The sequence below is a fragment of the Vipera berus genome, assembly GCF_964194415.1.
Source record: "Vipera berus genome assembly, chromosome: 8".
Taxonomy (NCBI): domain Eukaryota; kingdom Metazoa; phylum Chordata; class Lepidosauria; order Squamata; family Viperidae; genus Vipera; species Vipera berus.
In genome coordinates, this window is record NC_138211.1 from 5,111,684 (window position 1) to 5,125,050 (window position 13,367).

The following is a 13,367-nucleotide window of genomic DNA, read 5'->3' on the forward strand; positions in this document are numbered from 1 at the left end:
AATATTAACGGCGTAAAGATGAAGCTTGTTTTAAATACAGGATCATTCATCAATATGCCTTTCATCTGAACACAGCTAGTCTAGCTGAAAAGAGACCAAGTCAAACCAAAGCTCTAAAAGCTGATTAATTTCTACCCAAGAGATTTCTTCACATGCTTTATTCACCTAATGAAACCAATGATTATTTTTAAAGCCTAACATTTGATCAGATTTCATTCCCTTCTCTTCCCCCCACTTAAAGGAACAGCATCCTTTTCTGCACTGAATCTCTGTTGAGATTCTTGTAACATGGGTGATTAGTAATAAAGCTTCTGTTTGAATATTCACAAGTGGTTCTGGATGCTTTTGCCTGACAGGGGTAGATTGAATTATTCTGGTCCAAGCAATAACTCTGATGAATTAAACAGGGTGTCAAGTGAAGATCCAGGCAGTTCAAGTGAATATATAGATTTATTTCAAACTTAAGCTCTCTACAAGAATCTGAAATACAAATGGTCAAAGTTAATTGGAGGTAGAAAAGAGTCAGTGGAATTCAAAGTGGGCTGGATTTAGATCCCTTGTGGGTATGGAAGGACTTGAGACTGATGGTGCGTTTGACCCCTCCCTCAGGCTTAACTTGGTCATCCCTTACACATGGATGTTTTCTGGACCAAAATATTTCAGATTCTCCAAAGGCTTGGATATCATGTTTTACTCCTCTGTCTTATTCAGACTTCTTTATTCTGCGAAACTCATGTCTGCCAAAATCTAATTTCTTCCATTGTTTTGGCAGTATTCAGGCTGGAGTCTTCTGGAAGATGGGTCAATTCGAATAGAAGAAGCAACAGAAGACGCTCTTGGCACATACACCTGCGTGCCTTATAATGCTCTAGGGACTATGGGCCAATCGCCCCCTGCCCGATTGGTACTGAAGGTATATCATTGGTTGATGTATTCCTTTTGGCTCTGTGAATGTGGCCATGCATGTATGCATGGCTACTAGCAAAGGGCCCAGGTTTGCCTTGTGCAGTAGAGAGATATAACTTGCTGTGATAGTTCTGGAATGTTCCAATGCTGTCATACATCAAGGGGGGGAGATATTTACAGAATAAAACTGTAGAAAAAGGGGCAGAACCTGGGGGCAGAGTTAAAAGAGGGATCAACCTAGAATCCCTACGTAGCCAAAAGCAAACTAAGGCCAACCTCCCCTGAATTTTATTGATCCTTATCTAACTCCACGCAGGCACTGAGAAAATTCTTGCACATAAGATTTGAGCAATAAATCAGTTTAATTGGGCCTTTGTGCATGGACCCGATCTTTCAAAAACAGATGTTTTAACTGGTAATAAACATTATTGCCTGTTTATTCAAAGCAAAACCATGATTGTGGTTAATGGGAAGTTCTTTTGTTTAGAATGATCTCTGTTGCTGATATGATACAGACGATGTGCCAACGATTCAACTGTGCATTAAGCTGACCTAATTGATGGCACTGATGGCCGTTGGGGGTTGAGGCATTTTGTAGAAAAGAAAGCAATTTTCTTGAAGTTGATCAGCTGTTCCATTAGTAAAGTCTGCATGTTTGCGTGTATGAGAGTAGCGTGAGTGAAGTGCATGCTCATGCAAGGGGTGAGGTTTGAGTAGGGAATTGTGAATGGTTGAAAGAAAAGGCCCTACACACACATCAAGCATCATGCTTCCCTTTATCTGTGCATTTAGATCAGGGTTTCCCAACCCTGGCCGCTTTAAGACCCGTGGACTTCAACTCCCAGAATTCCTTAGCTAGACAAGGTTGGGAAACCCTGACTGAAGATGGACCAGGGTTTGAAAGCCAACCATTTGTTCACCTTTGGACAAAGGCAGTAAGTGGCTGAAAATCCCGCAGTTGGTTGGCAGCTCCAGGTTTTCAGCGAGAAGCATTGGATGGTAATTATTCTTTGCTTTTCCTTTCTGGTTTCACAGGACCCACCCTATTTCACGGTGCTACCAGGCTGGGAGTACAGACAAGAGGCAGGGAGGGAGCTCCTAATCCCCTGTGCCGCAGCAGGAGACCCCTTTCCTGTCATCACTTGGAAAAAGGTACCCGGCCTGTCAGAAAAATCTGCAGGGCATTTGGCTTTTGATGAATATTGCAGACAGAGAAGCCATCCTTTGTCCTGGTAAGAGCAAACTGCAGGCTGCTCTACCACTCTTGCCCTGTCCTACAAAGTGGGTGGGGGAAGCCCAGCTTTTTGCCAGGAAGCATGTAGGACAGTCTTCCCCAACTTTGGCCTCTTGGAGAAGTATGAACTTCAACTCCCAGAATTCTCCAGCCAGCCTGCTTTAAGACTTGAATTCTGGAAGTTGAAGTCCACCCACCTTAAAGTGGCCAAGTTCAAGGAACACTGTGTGGGAAGAGTAGGGAGTGTAGCTGGCAGCTTGAAGGAGCCCAAAGCTCCTTCAGAATCTTCCTCTGAGTAGTCCAGACTTAGGCTATCCTCCCACATTTTGATTTTGGTTTGAGATGCACTGCAGCACTTTAGGACTTCATCAGGGAACCAAAGAAGGAAGGAGGTCTCGGCACTGGGGAGAGGTGTTGAGTTCTACTTCTTCCACCTCCCTGTAAGGCCTACCTCAACTTGCCTCGAGTTGGGAACGATGAGGGGAGCTGAAGTCAGGCATACGTTGGATGGACCAATCATGGTGGAATTAACCAGTAAGACCATATTCGTATGATGGAGCCAACTCGGGGAAAAGGCTAACATGAGACACAATGTTCAAATTTAAGTGTTTTGACCTTGGTTTTGTGGCCTTTGTTGGCTTCTCCCTTCTGTAGTCTTTGGTTGGTAGTCAAACTTTGAACTCTTCTTCATAAGTTTCACCTTACTCTTGTAGTTCCAGAGTGGGCCCCATACTCCTAACATTTTGGGACCCTTTGTGGTCACGTGGTCTCCATCCACTTCTTTCCACCAATTTTGGCCTCTTTCTTATTACTAAGCAAAGGCCAGAACACGCCTCGTTCTCCCTTTATCCTAAGTTTTAAAAGCTGGTCTTGGGCAAGATGCCAAACCACAAGTTGCCTGACTCCACTTTAGCCCAGCTTAGCATCTTCTCTGAATCCAGCCAGTGTGTTTGTTTAATTTAAGGCCCATTGTGCTGGGTAAACTTGACCGTGATGGAGTACTAAAATCTGGAATGAAATGGCTTCAGTTGTGTGGGAACCTGGCCACAGAATCATCAATGAAAGGAGAAGAACATCTCTTTCTATTTATCATTGTCCCGGGAAAGGTGCAAGCCTAATTAGCATCCTCTACCAGTCCTCTAGCAGGGAAAAAGCTGCCTTTTAACCTAGTTGTGACTTCATCAGTAAACTGGTATTAATGTATTAAAGGGAAGGAAAATCAATAGGTCTGTAGCTCCCTCTTCTGTTCTGAAGCAGTGAAACAGTGAACTAAGCTGGAATAGTTACTGGAACTGCATGCTTCAAGAATTAATCAGAAGAAATGCATGGGAAGGAGTAGCTATTTCTCACGAGTAGCTGAGAAATTCTATGATTTCTCAAGGTCCAGAAGACGTCTTCAAAATCAATTTGGAAGCTTGCACATCAAAGCTTCCTTTGATCAGGTATCTAAGCCTCTTGGCTTCCTAGCTTGCCACCAATTTTTTTTTTTTTAAAAAAGGTGGATAAGAGGATTTCTGTGAGAGAAGCCAACTAAGATATCCTTTCTGAGGTTAAAATTGAGCATTCCTGGAATTGGAAATCTTAAAAACTCCATGGAGCGTGAGCCAATTTCACTTTATGGTAAAGCTAATTCCATGGAACTTGATCCAATTTAAATTTATGATATAGCAGAACCAGTTATAAAACGAACATCCCTCCCTCCCCTTCTCCCCTTACTTCTGGAGGTTAAGGAACATACGTGGCTGTGTCTGGTGGCTCCAGGGGACATGACAGATGTGGTTTTTATGCTCCATCATTGCTAAGCTTTTTTTTTTTTAAAAAGGGCATCAGCCTGTGCAGGACTCAAGGAATTTCTTTTGTCTTCCCTCAGTCTTTCCAGGCCAAAAATGATGTGAAATTTGGGATCCAGCAACTCTGGAAGGTTGAGAGGGCAGAAAAAAAAAGCAAAGAATGGGTGTGCTGGTGGCCCCCGGTTGTCCACCCTGATCAGGGCAATATATTCCTTGCTCAACATTAGCCCACAAAGCCAACTACAGAGATGGCTTCCTGCTTGATTGCCACTCTTGCCATCCCTGTCTTCCTTATGCAAGCTCTATGAGGGAGCCCATCTTCCTCTGCCTCTTTGGCCCATGATTTCACCCCACTCCATGGCTTTGGGGGTTCTCTGTCCAAGATCCCCTCCCACTCCCTCACCGACAGTAGCACCCTATGTCCAGGTACTTGCAACATATCTCTGAGTTGTATGTGTGTGTGTGTGTTCCTCCCCATCCCCCTCTCCTTCCTTCCCTGGGTCTTCTCTCTTATTTGACCAAGGTAGGGAAGCCTAGTAGAAGCAGACACACCACCCTTCCCAGTGGAAGCCTCCAGTTCCGATCTCTCAGTAAGGATGACCACGGAGAATGGGAATGCGTTGCTACCAACATCGTCACAAGCATCACGGCAAGCACTCATCTGACTGTCATTGGTAGGTATGAGGCTGGGAAGCGTGGTTGATACGACCAGCTGGTTGATCGTTGGGGAGGGCTATGGACACTTGTGACATTTCAGCTCCAGTTGTTGTTGTTTTTGTTGTTTGTTTGTTTTTTTTAATTTGAAGATTTATATGGCTGCTCAGTACACAAAAATGTGATTCCCTGTAGCATACAATCGCAGAAACAAGTGGTGGTTCCCCAAGAACCACAAATACAGTCAATAACCAGAATACATCACACAGATTAGAGCATGAGAAAGCTGGACGGGTGACTTTGGGCCAATCACCAGGAGACTGTGAGTTCTAGTTCCGGCTTAGACATGCAAGCCAGCTGAGTGATTTTGGGCCAATCACCAGGAGACTGTGAGTTCTAGTCCCAACTTAGGCATGAAAGCTGGCTAGCTGACATTGGGCCAATCGCCAGGCGATGGTGAGTTCTAGTTCTGCCTTAGGCATGAAAACTGGCTAGCTGACATTGGGCCAATCGCCAGGCGATGGTGAGTTCTAGTCCTGCCTCAGACTGGGTGACTTTGGGGCAGTCACTCTCTCTTAGCCCAACCCACCTGCCAGGGATGTTATTGTGGGCAAAACAGGAGGAAGAAGGAATATTAGATATGTTCTCCACCTTGAGTTGTTTATAAAAATAATAATAAAGTAGGATATAAATCAAATAAATAAGGTATTCTGCCTCCCGTGACATGCTCTCCTCAATTCCGATGCAAAGCCTGAGGTCTTGAAATCCTTCTCGAAGGCTAACAGGGTTGGGGCCAATCAAGGAGCTTGTTCTGCACAGCAGGTGCATTAACTAATTGGTGGGAAAAGCTGGGCAGTACAGAGAAACATTTTGTGTGCAACAGCATTTTCCAGGTCTTGCTTCTTACTTTCCATTATTTCTCCCCATTTCCTTCTGGATTATGATTCTACTCCCCCCTGCCAAGCCCCGATCATTCTGCTATCTATTAGGAGAAGCTTCCTGGAGAACATCCATGTAATTATAGTAATATTATATTTGATTTTGTTTGTTATTGACTTGTTTTCTTCTTTTTAGTGAAAGTCCATCTCAACTGAGTGACATCCTGGTTGCTTTCCACATGGGATCTACCATGTTTCCCCAGAAATAAGACCGGGTTTTATATTTTAGTTTCTGGTTAGGTCTTATTTTCAGGGAAATACGGTACTAAATGCGTCCGTCTGGCTGACGAACTTAACTGGGGCTTATTTTTGCTTTGGAGCTTATATTACGAGCATCCTAAAAAATCATGCTAGGGCTTATTTTCCAGTTGGGTCTTATTTTGAGGGAAACATGGTATATCCCTTTGAGCAGGTTCCTAGATGTCTTTTATTTATCAAATAATAAACATGGGGATGTTAGGGTTCTCCAGTGATCCATATCTGAAAGGGATATCCATTGGGTGCTTCCTTTCTTTCATCCTAGTTTAAACTCGGTTTTGTTCATCTTGATGGTCCTAATTTCCATCTCCTTGTTTTCAGGAACAAGTCCCCATGCCCCAAGTAATGTGCGCGTTGCTGTTTCCATGACCTCGGCCAACGTTTCCTGGGAACCTGGCTATGACGGCGGATATGAACAGACATTCTCAGTTTGGTACGGCCCTCTGTGAGTCATCCCAGCATGCTTTGCTCTCTGCTTCTTTTCTTTCCCCGTTGGCCAGTGTGAACAGTAGACTTGAGGCCTTGTCCTTCTTAAACTGAGTCCTCTTGAAAGTTGACTGTTCTTTTGTGTAGCAGCAATACGCAGGTATCCTGTATGAGAAATGAGTGTTTTGCACCCCAGATCTTGATTAGCTGACTTATGTGGTATATATGGAGTAGGGCTTTGTCCATTCCTTTTTAAGGTGACTTTCCCCATCATGAGGAGACGGTCAGGGACACTTAAATCTTGCTTTTCTTTCACGATGGAAGCCAAATTACTCCTCATGGGATTTGCAGAGACCTCAAATGCTTCCTTGGGCCTCGTACATTCGGTTTTCAATTAAAAATAGAATCCGTCAGGAATATCCAAATCAAGATTTGCATCATGGAAAAAACAGTGGATTTAGATTGGCTAAATTGTGGTTATCCCAATCTGTACAACGAAACAGTAGCTTGCATTCCTGGGGGAACAGCAGCCGCAAAGCAACTGGTGAGAAAGTAAAGTCTTAAATATTGTATCCTTTATGATATCCTTTATGAAGCTTTATAAAGCTGTATCCTTTATGATACAGCTCTGGTCCTGATCCATTCTTCCTCTGCAATGATGCAAAACAAGACAAAGCTAAAATTAATGTTTTCCACAGTTCACTAAACTAAAAAGCACCCAACCAGCCACATATCTGTGGTCCATCTTCACACCTGCGGTCTCAAGCAAATGACCCCTAATAAATCTTCGAACATAATAGTTGAGTTTACCTAACATGCTGATTTCTGAATCTGACATAATGGTGCTGTATTCGTGTGATTTGTCGTGCCCAAATAAACTACACAATGGCATCCTTTGATGGTTTGTTTCACATGACAGCTAAGAACCCAGTTGGATTTTCACCATGTGCTGAACCAAACATCTAGTTTAGCTTAATCTATAGTGTTGCATAATCCTCCAATTGGTTAGCATGCTGTACATCCTATATATTATGTAATCTATCCTTCTTCAAGAAAATGCACCCTCAACGTGTCCTGAAAACAGCAGCTGGAAAAAGCTGGTGTGTCAAATTTTATATGGTGATGTAACTATTCACCTCTGCCTTCCTGTAAACTGGATGAAATTGTTTTATTTAGAGGCTGTCTTCCAAGGCTACTGGTGTCAAAATTTGCTAAAAGTCACTGTAATTTAAAGATGGTATGCTCATCAGTGTGCACTATGTTTTCATACCTCTAAAATTACCCTGTACACCGCCCTGAGTCCTTCGGGAGAAGGGCAGTATAGAAATTCAATTAAATCAATCAATAAAATAAAATATGACATACCAGATCGGTGCCTCAGACTATTTACATTCTTCCATACGTGTAGGGTCTAAGTCAATTTGGATGGCTCTCAATGCCAATAGCCGTTTTAAATGGAAAACTTTCTCTTCCTAATCATCTACCTTGTCCAGGTTTTTTGCTTTGTAGGGGTTTAATTTTAGAAATCACATGTCAGTAAAAAGTTGATGGTTGGCTCACATTTCGCCTCCCACCTGCAGCATCCAACATTGTCACAGAAGTGTGAAAAAGCTGTCATGCCAGAAAGGTATCTGGACCGCTTACGCCATCTTTTTCAGTCTTCTAAAATAGCTGTTCAGGTTTTACAGAAGAAAATATAGGGCACGGCAGTAAAGGGGCACAATTCTTCTCCCCAATAAAGCTATTCCTACATCTGGAGTGTCGCTGAAATAGCCATCTAACTGTAGGCCTGCAGGCCTTTGGTTGAGGTTCTTCTGAAAAGGAAGGAAGAAAGAAAAAATAAATAAATCTGGAATCTACCTAAATTATTTCCTGCGGTGAGAAGTCCATTCGCCTTTCTTTCTTGATATGTCACCCCTTGAGTCAGTTCACAAGTCCTTTTGGTGTTGATTAATCAAATGATGTATGTGCAAACCACCAGCTTCTGTTGAAAAGATCCCTAAGGTCAGATCCCACAGGTTCCTCTAGATTTGGGGACATATTACTTATGTGTTGACTTTAAATTTACCGACAAAGAATTAAAGGGAGACTAGTATAGCTATTTCTCCCTTTAAGTCTTTGTTGGTGAATTTAAAGTCAACGCAGAAATAGCTTGTCACAGAAGCCTGTGAAAGCTCCTAGATTGGGGCTGAATGGCGAAAGCAGAAGCTGAACGCTCTGTCCCATATTTGGGGTAGACCAGGTTGCCCTGATAGACTGGCTTCACCAGAAAATGCATATCATTTAAATAGTAGCAGATGAAACCAAAGGATTGGCCAATATGAGAACTTAGAACATTGCTGGTAGTTAGGTTTGACAGCCGTAGATGAGTTGGATAAGACATTGATTTTCATTGCCACTGCTAAGTTTGTAAGCCGCCCTGAGTCTTCGGAGAAGGGCGGGATATAAATGGAATTAAAAAAAAATTCTTATCACTGTAGCAAATCTCCTTCCCTTTAAGCTGACTGACATTATCTCAGTTGGCTGAGTAGGGATACATCCATTGCCTTCTGTATTATGTTGCCTATTTTCTTCCTATCCTTCCTTCTTCTTTCTGCCTCTTGTGTCCTCTCTTCACCCCATTTGACCAGGGAAGTCTACTGGTAACTTAAAATATTAGATGCACAAATCCGATAATAAAGAACTGTTTTGATTTTTTGGACAGAGGGAAGAACCTTTGGGTGGCACAGTGTTCTGAACCAGCCAACTACCGGCCTTGTAATAAGGCAAACCCCTATTCAAACAGTAGAGACTGGAGAGCGTCCAAGGCTGAAAAGCGTCTGCCAAGATTTATTAGTCAATTAACAGAACAAGAAACAAAAACACTGAAACTTGAATCCTCAAGCGGAAGGGTTGCTTTCAGCAACCAGCCCTTCCCCAAACACTCCTTTTATTCAGAGTTCAGGGCGTGGCCTCCCTCTGCCTCCTCCCGAGGAGACCCGCAGCCTTTCTCTGCTTGGTCCTGCTCGACTGCCTCCTGCGTCGGGCGTCCTTGAACAGGGCCAGCTGTGGGTCATCATTCTCCGCACTATCGGGCTCACGCAGCTGAGAAGAGGGCCCCGGCTGGGAGCTCTGCCAAGCCTGCAAGCCATCATCAGCCGGTTCATCTCCCACACACTCCTCCTCCCCCTCATTTGAGTCATCCGATACATCTGAGCCGGCTGCCGGGCCCACAGGCTGGCCCTGAGTCACAACACACAGATAGATTCAAGAACAGTGGCCATGAGTGCACCGTTGGGAGACTTGAAGGAGTAGGTTAGGGACACCAGGTCTTGGAGAAAATCTGGGTAGTATTTAGAGTGCCGAAGAAAGTTTCCCAGTAAATTGGCAGTCTTGGTTTGGTTGTTTCAGTGTTTGATCTTCAGTGCTTTTGGCCTGGACTGGAGCCAGAAGGGGTGAAATTGTACCTTGGACTTCACTGTTGTTGAAGTGGGGCCATAGGTGAGCAAGGCCGAAAGCAACAAGCAGCACAGAGGGTCATGTAGCTTCATGCTGAGGACATCTGAGTCATCTTGGTCTCCACTTATGTGTCTGCCACTTGAGCTGGTTTTACGCTGTGAAGAGAGTGAAATCTTACTGAAGGTTTACATCTGCCTGGTGAAATAATGAGAAGTTTATGGCGAGACACCAGTGGGCAGCAGGATGGCTGATGTGCAGACATAAAATTTCTCATCATTAGTGCACTGCTTGTGGCTTTCATAATTTCATGCCATTTGAAAAGCAAGATGGGTGCTCAGGTATCAGATAACAAGCAGAAACTGGGTTGATTATCCTACCGTTGTAATTCAACAGCTTTTATAAATATAGAACGTAAACCTTGCAATATCAAAGTGCAGGGGGAAGTAGAAAAGCCTCACGCTAGACCAGGGGTAGGCAACCTCGGCTCTTTTATGACTCATGGACTTCAACTCCCAGAATTCCTGAGTCAGCTGGCTCAGGAATTCTGGGAATTGAAGTCCATGAGTCATAAAAGAGCCGAGGTTGCCTACCCCTGCGCTAGACCTTTCAACCCATTTTTTTTTAAAAAAATCACCAAGTTATCTAATTCAGATTTTTTTTTTTAAAAAAGACACTTGACAGAATGTGGGTAGCACATGTTTAAACGGCAGCAGCCAAAAGAGATGGGATGTTGAAGAGCCGGAGATTCGTTGCTTTCCATTCGCTCCTCGTAATCAAGTGATGCAGACTGAAATCAACATGCAAATAGGATGTATTATTTGCATGTTGGCTGGCTGGGGATTTCTGGGAGTTGAAATCCACATGTCTTAAAGTTTGCCAAGTTTAGGGACCCCTGATTTAGGTCACCAAATTCAGTTTTTTCTCAAGGTGGAATTTAGATGACTGGTGCCATTTCTTAAAAGTGTGTGTGGGTGTGTGATTAAATAGGATCCTGATTACCATTGGGACTGTTCCCCAAACAAGGCCGTTGTTCATTAAGAAATTATCTCTGCTTTCCCTTTATGGTCCCTTCTCCATCTCTCTTCTGCTTTCTCCTTTCTGTTTTGCCTCTGGGATTCTTTCTTTCCGAAGAACCTGCTCACTGGATGGTCTTTCTTCTCTCTCTCTCTCTAGGATGAAGAGGGCACAGTTCGGACCTCATGATTGGCTTTCTCTTCCAGTACCAACTGGTCCCACTTGGTTGCTTATGGATAACCTAGAACCAGAGACTGCCTACCAGTTCAGCGTCTTGGCCCAAAATAAGCTGGGCACAAGCTCCTTCAGTGAGGTGGTCACCGTAAATACTTTAGGTGAGTCCTGGAGATGAATGCTTTTCCATCATCCTTCTTTTCTTGTATCCATTCAGCAAAGTTCTAGGTAGGCTATGTACCAAGCTTGCTGTTCCATTTCAGAATTCTGGGCATGGTCCAGTAGTTTCCCAGAAACTAGTCTTCCAAAATTGGAGGCTGCTCTTGGTGTCCCAGACCTTGTGTTCTTTTTGGAATGAAAGATTAATTTCTGGAAAACATCTGGACCACTCCTGGTAGGGCGGGATGGGTGTGGCTCAGAAAACGAAGGCAACTTCCATTGTGGTAGGTTGTTCTGATACTTCTATTCTTTCTAATGAATCTGTTTCCTTCTCCCCTATTTCCATTTTGGAATTGTTATTTGCACAAAGAGTGGGCAGAGCATGGGTCCACAGCACATTATAAAATAATCTAAGCGGACCAGATTTATCATTGGGGAGAGTTTGTTTTAAGCCACAGATACAGATTGGAAAAGGAGTTGTAGAACAGTGGTGAGATGAGGAACTAAAAACCCAGTGCGATTAATGTATTAAGGTGCTGGATTAGTACCTGAGATGCAGGTTTAAGGCCACCTTCAGATATCACTTCTTGACTTAACTTGCTCCAAAGATTGTTATCCTAAAACAACTGGAGGAAAATATGTACTAGGTAGATGGTCTTAAGCTCCTGGAGAAAGTGTGACACGAAAATACCTCTAATTTATTCCAGGTGGGGTCCTTGGCGCTCTCTGAGCTTGGTTGTTTCCTTGCAGACGTTTCATGACCCAACTAGGAAACATCATCAGTTGATCATGATGATGTTACCTAGATGGGTCATGAAACGTCTGCAATAAAACAACCAACCTCAGAGAGCAACAAGGACTCCACAGTTCAACCCGGAGCTAGGGCTACTCTTTTCTCTTGGTATTTTATTCCACCTTGAAACTTGGCTTGCCACTCTTCAAAATCACATTTCCCAGGGCCGCTTATGATGAACAAACTTCAGTTAAAGTGGTCACACAAAAAAAGGGAGAATTGGAGAAGGATTTGAGTGGAAGAGGAAGGGGAGAAAGAATTCCCAGGGAAGGACATTCAGTACAGGGGCAATATTTTGGCTGCTGGATGCCAGAGGCATGAGGAGCCACGGTGGGGAGCAGAGCTGTGAACTGCGGTGGGTCTGTTTTTTCTTGTTTTTGGACATTGGAGAGAAGAAAAATTGGAGAAGGCTTCATATTTTTTTTAAAAAAAATATCTTTTAAAGATTTCATTGTAAGATTACCACTATAATTTTATAGTGGCCCCTACCTTAAAATACTAAAAATGTATGACTCAATATTGGCCTGATAACCTAGTAAGAAGGACTTTTGCCCCAGAAAGGTGCTTTTTTCAAGAGGCAACTGAACTTCCTTTGTTTTTTCTTGAAGATGTTTCACTTCTCATCCAAGAAGCTTCTTCAGTTCATGAAGTTCATGAAGAACTAAAGTTCATGAAGTTCATAAAGAACTGAAGAAGGTTCTTGGATGAGAAGCGAAACGTCTTCAAGGAAAAACAAAGGAAGTCCAGTTGCCTCTTGAAAAAAGCACCTTTGGGACAAACATGACCTGGATGATGGAGAATCTCCATAGACATTTTTGGCTCAGAAGTTGTTCAATTTTCACACGAAGCCAAAAAGAAGGATCCACTTAAAGAATGGTAGCCAACTACATTTACAAATGTGTCCTTTGTTGTTGTTAGTTGCGAAGTCGTGTCCGACCCATCGCGACCCCATGGACAACGTTCCTTCAGGCCTTCCTGTCCTCTACCATCTTCTGGAGTCCATTTAAGCTCACGCCTACTGTTTCAGTGACTCCATCCAGCCACCTCATTCTCTGTCGTCCCCTTCTTCTATTCTTCTAGGTGTCCTTTAGAAGTAGGCATTTGTGCTATTGATGCAATCCTTTCCCGTCCTTATTATTACTTTTTTCCTCTTCTCTTTTTATTTTCTTTATTAAAAACAATACGTTCAGCATTCCCTGTCACAACTCCAGAACCTCTGGTGCTGGTTACTCCACCAAGGTGCCTAACAGCTAACCGGACCCAACAAGGTGTTCTGCTGTCATGGCTCCCACCAGCCAATCACAGCTTTCCAATTGACCGGTACATCATGGAATTTCGGATTGGAGAAAGATGGGAGATTTTGGATGATGCCATTTTAGGGAGCGACAGTGATTTTTTTGCCAAGGATTTGACTCAGGTGAGTGGAAACTCTGGGAAAATGGTGATTGACTTTTCTCCATCCTTTGGACACTAGTCCTATTGTCCAAGCAATGTTGTAGGACTTGATGGAACAGGACAAGCGTAAGCTTGATGTCATACCTGTGGCACCATGGTGGTGCGGTGGTTGGAATGCAATATTGCAG

General features: G+C 43.4%; 1 protein-coding gene across 1 annotated transcript in view; it reads left to right on the forward strand.

Annotated features, from left to right (window-relative positions):
* IGSF9B (immunoglobulin superfamily member 9B) overlaps window positions 1–13,367 on the forward strand; it is a gene marked incomplete at both ends in the record, with an annotated part of 69,314 nt that overhangs the window by 37,360 nt on the left and 18,587 nt on the right. Inside the window, 6 exons of the mRNA XM_081333650.1 lie at window positions 773–913; window positions 1,942–2,058; window positions 4,454–4,604; window positions 6,102–6,213; window positions 10,818–10,993; window positions 12,975–13,201. Of these exons, the coding sequence (XP_081189776.1) occupies window positions 773–913; window positions 1,942–2,058; window positions 4,454–4,604; window positions 6,102–6,213; window positions 10,818–10,993; window positions 12,975–13,201 (924 nt within the window). The remainder of the gene's footprint in view (window positions 1–772; window positions 914–1,941; window positions 2,059–4,453; window positions 4,605–6,101; window positions 6,214–10,817; window positions 10,994–12,974; window positions 13,202–13,367) is intronic.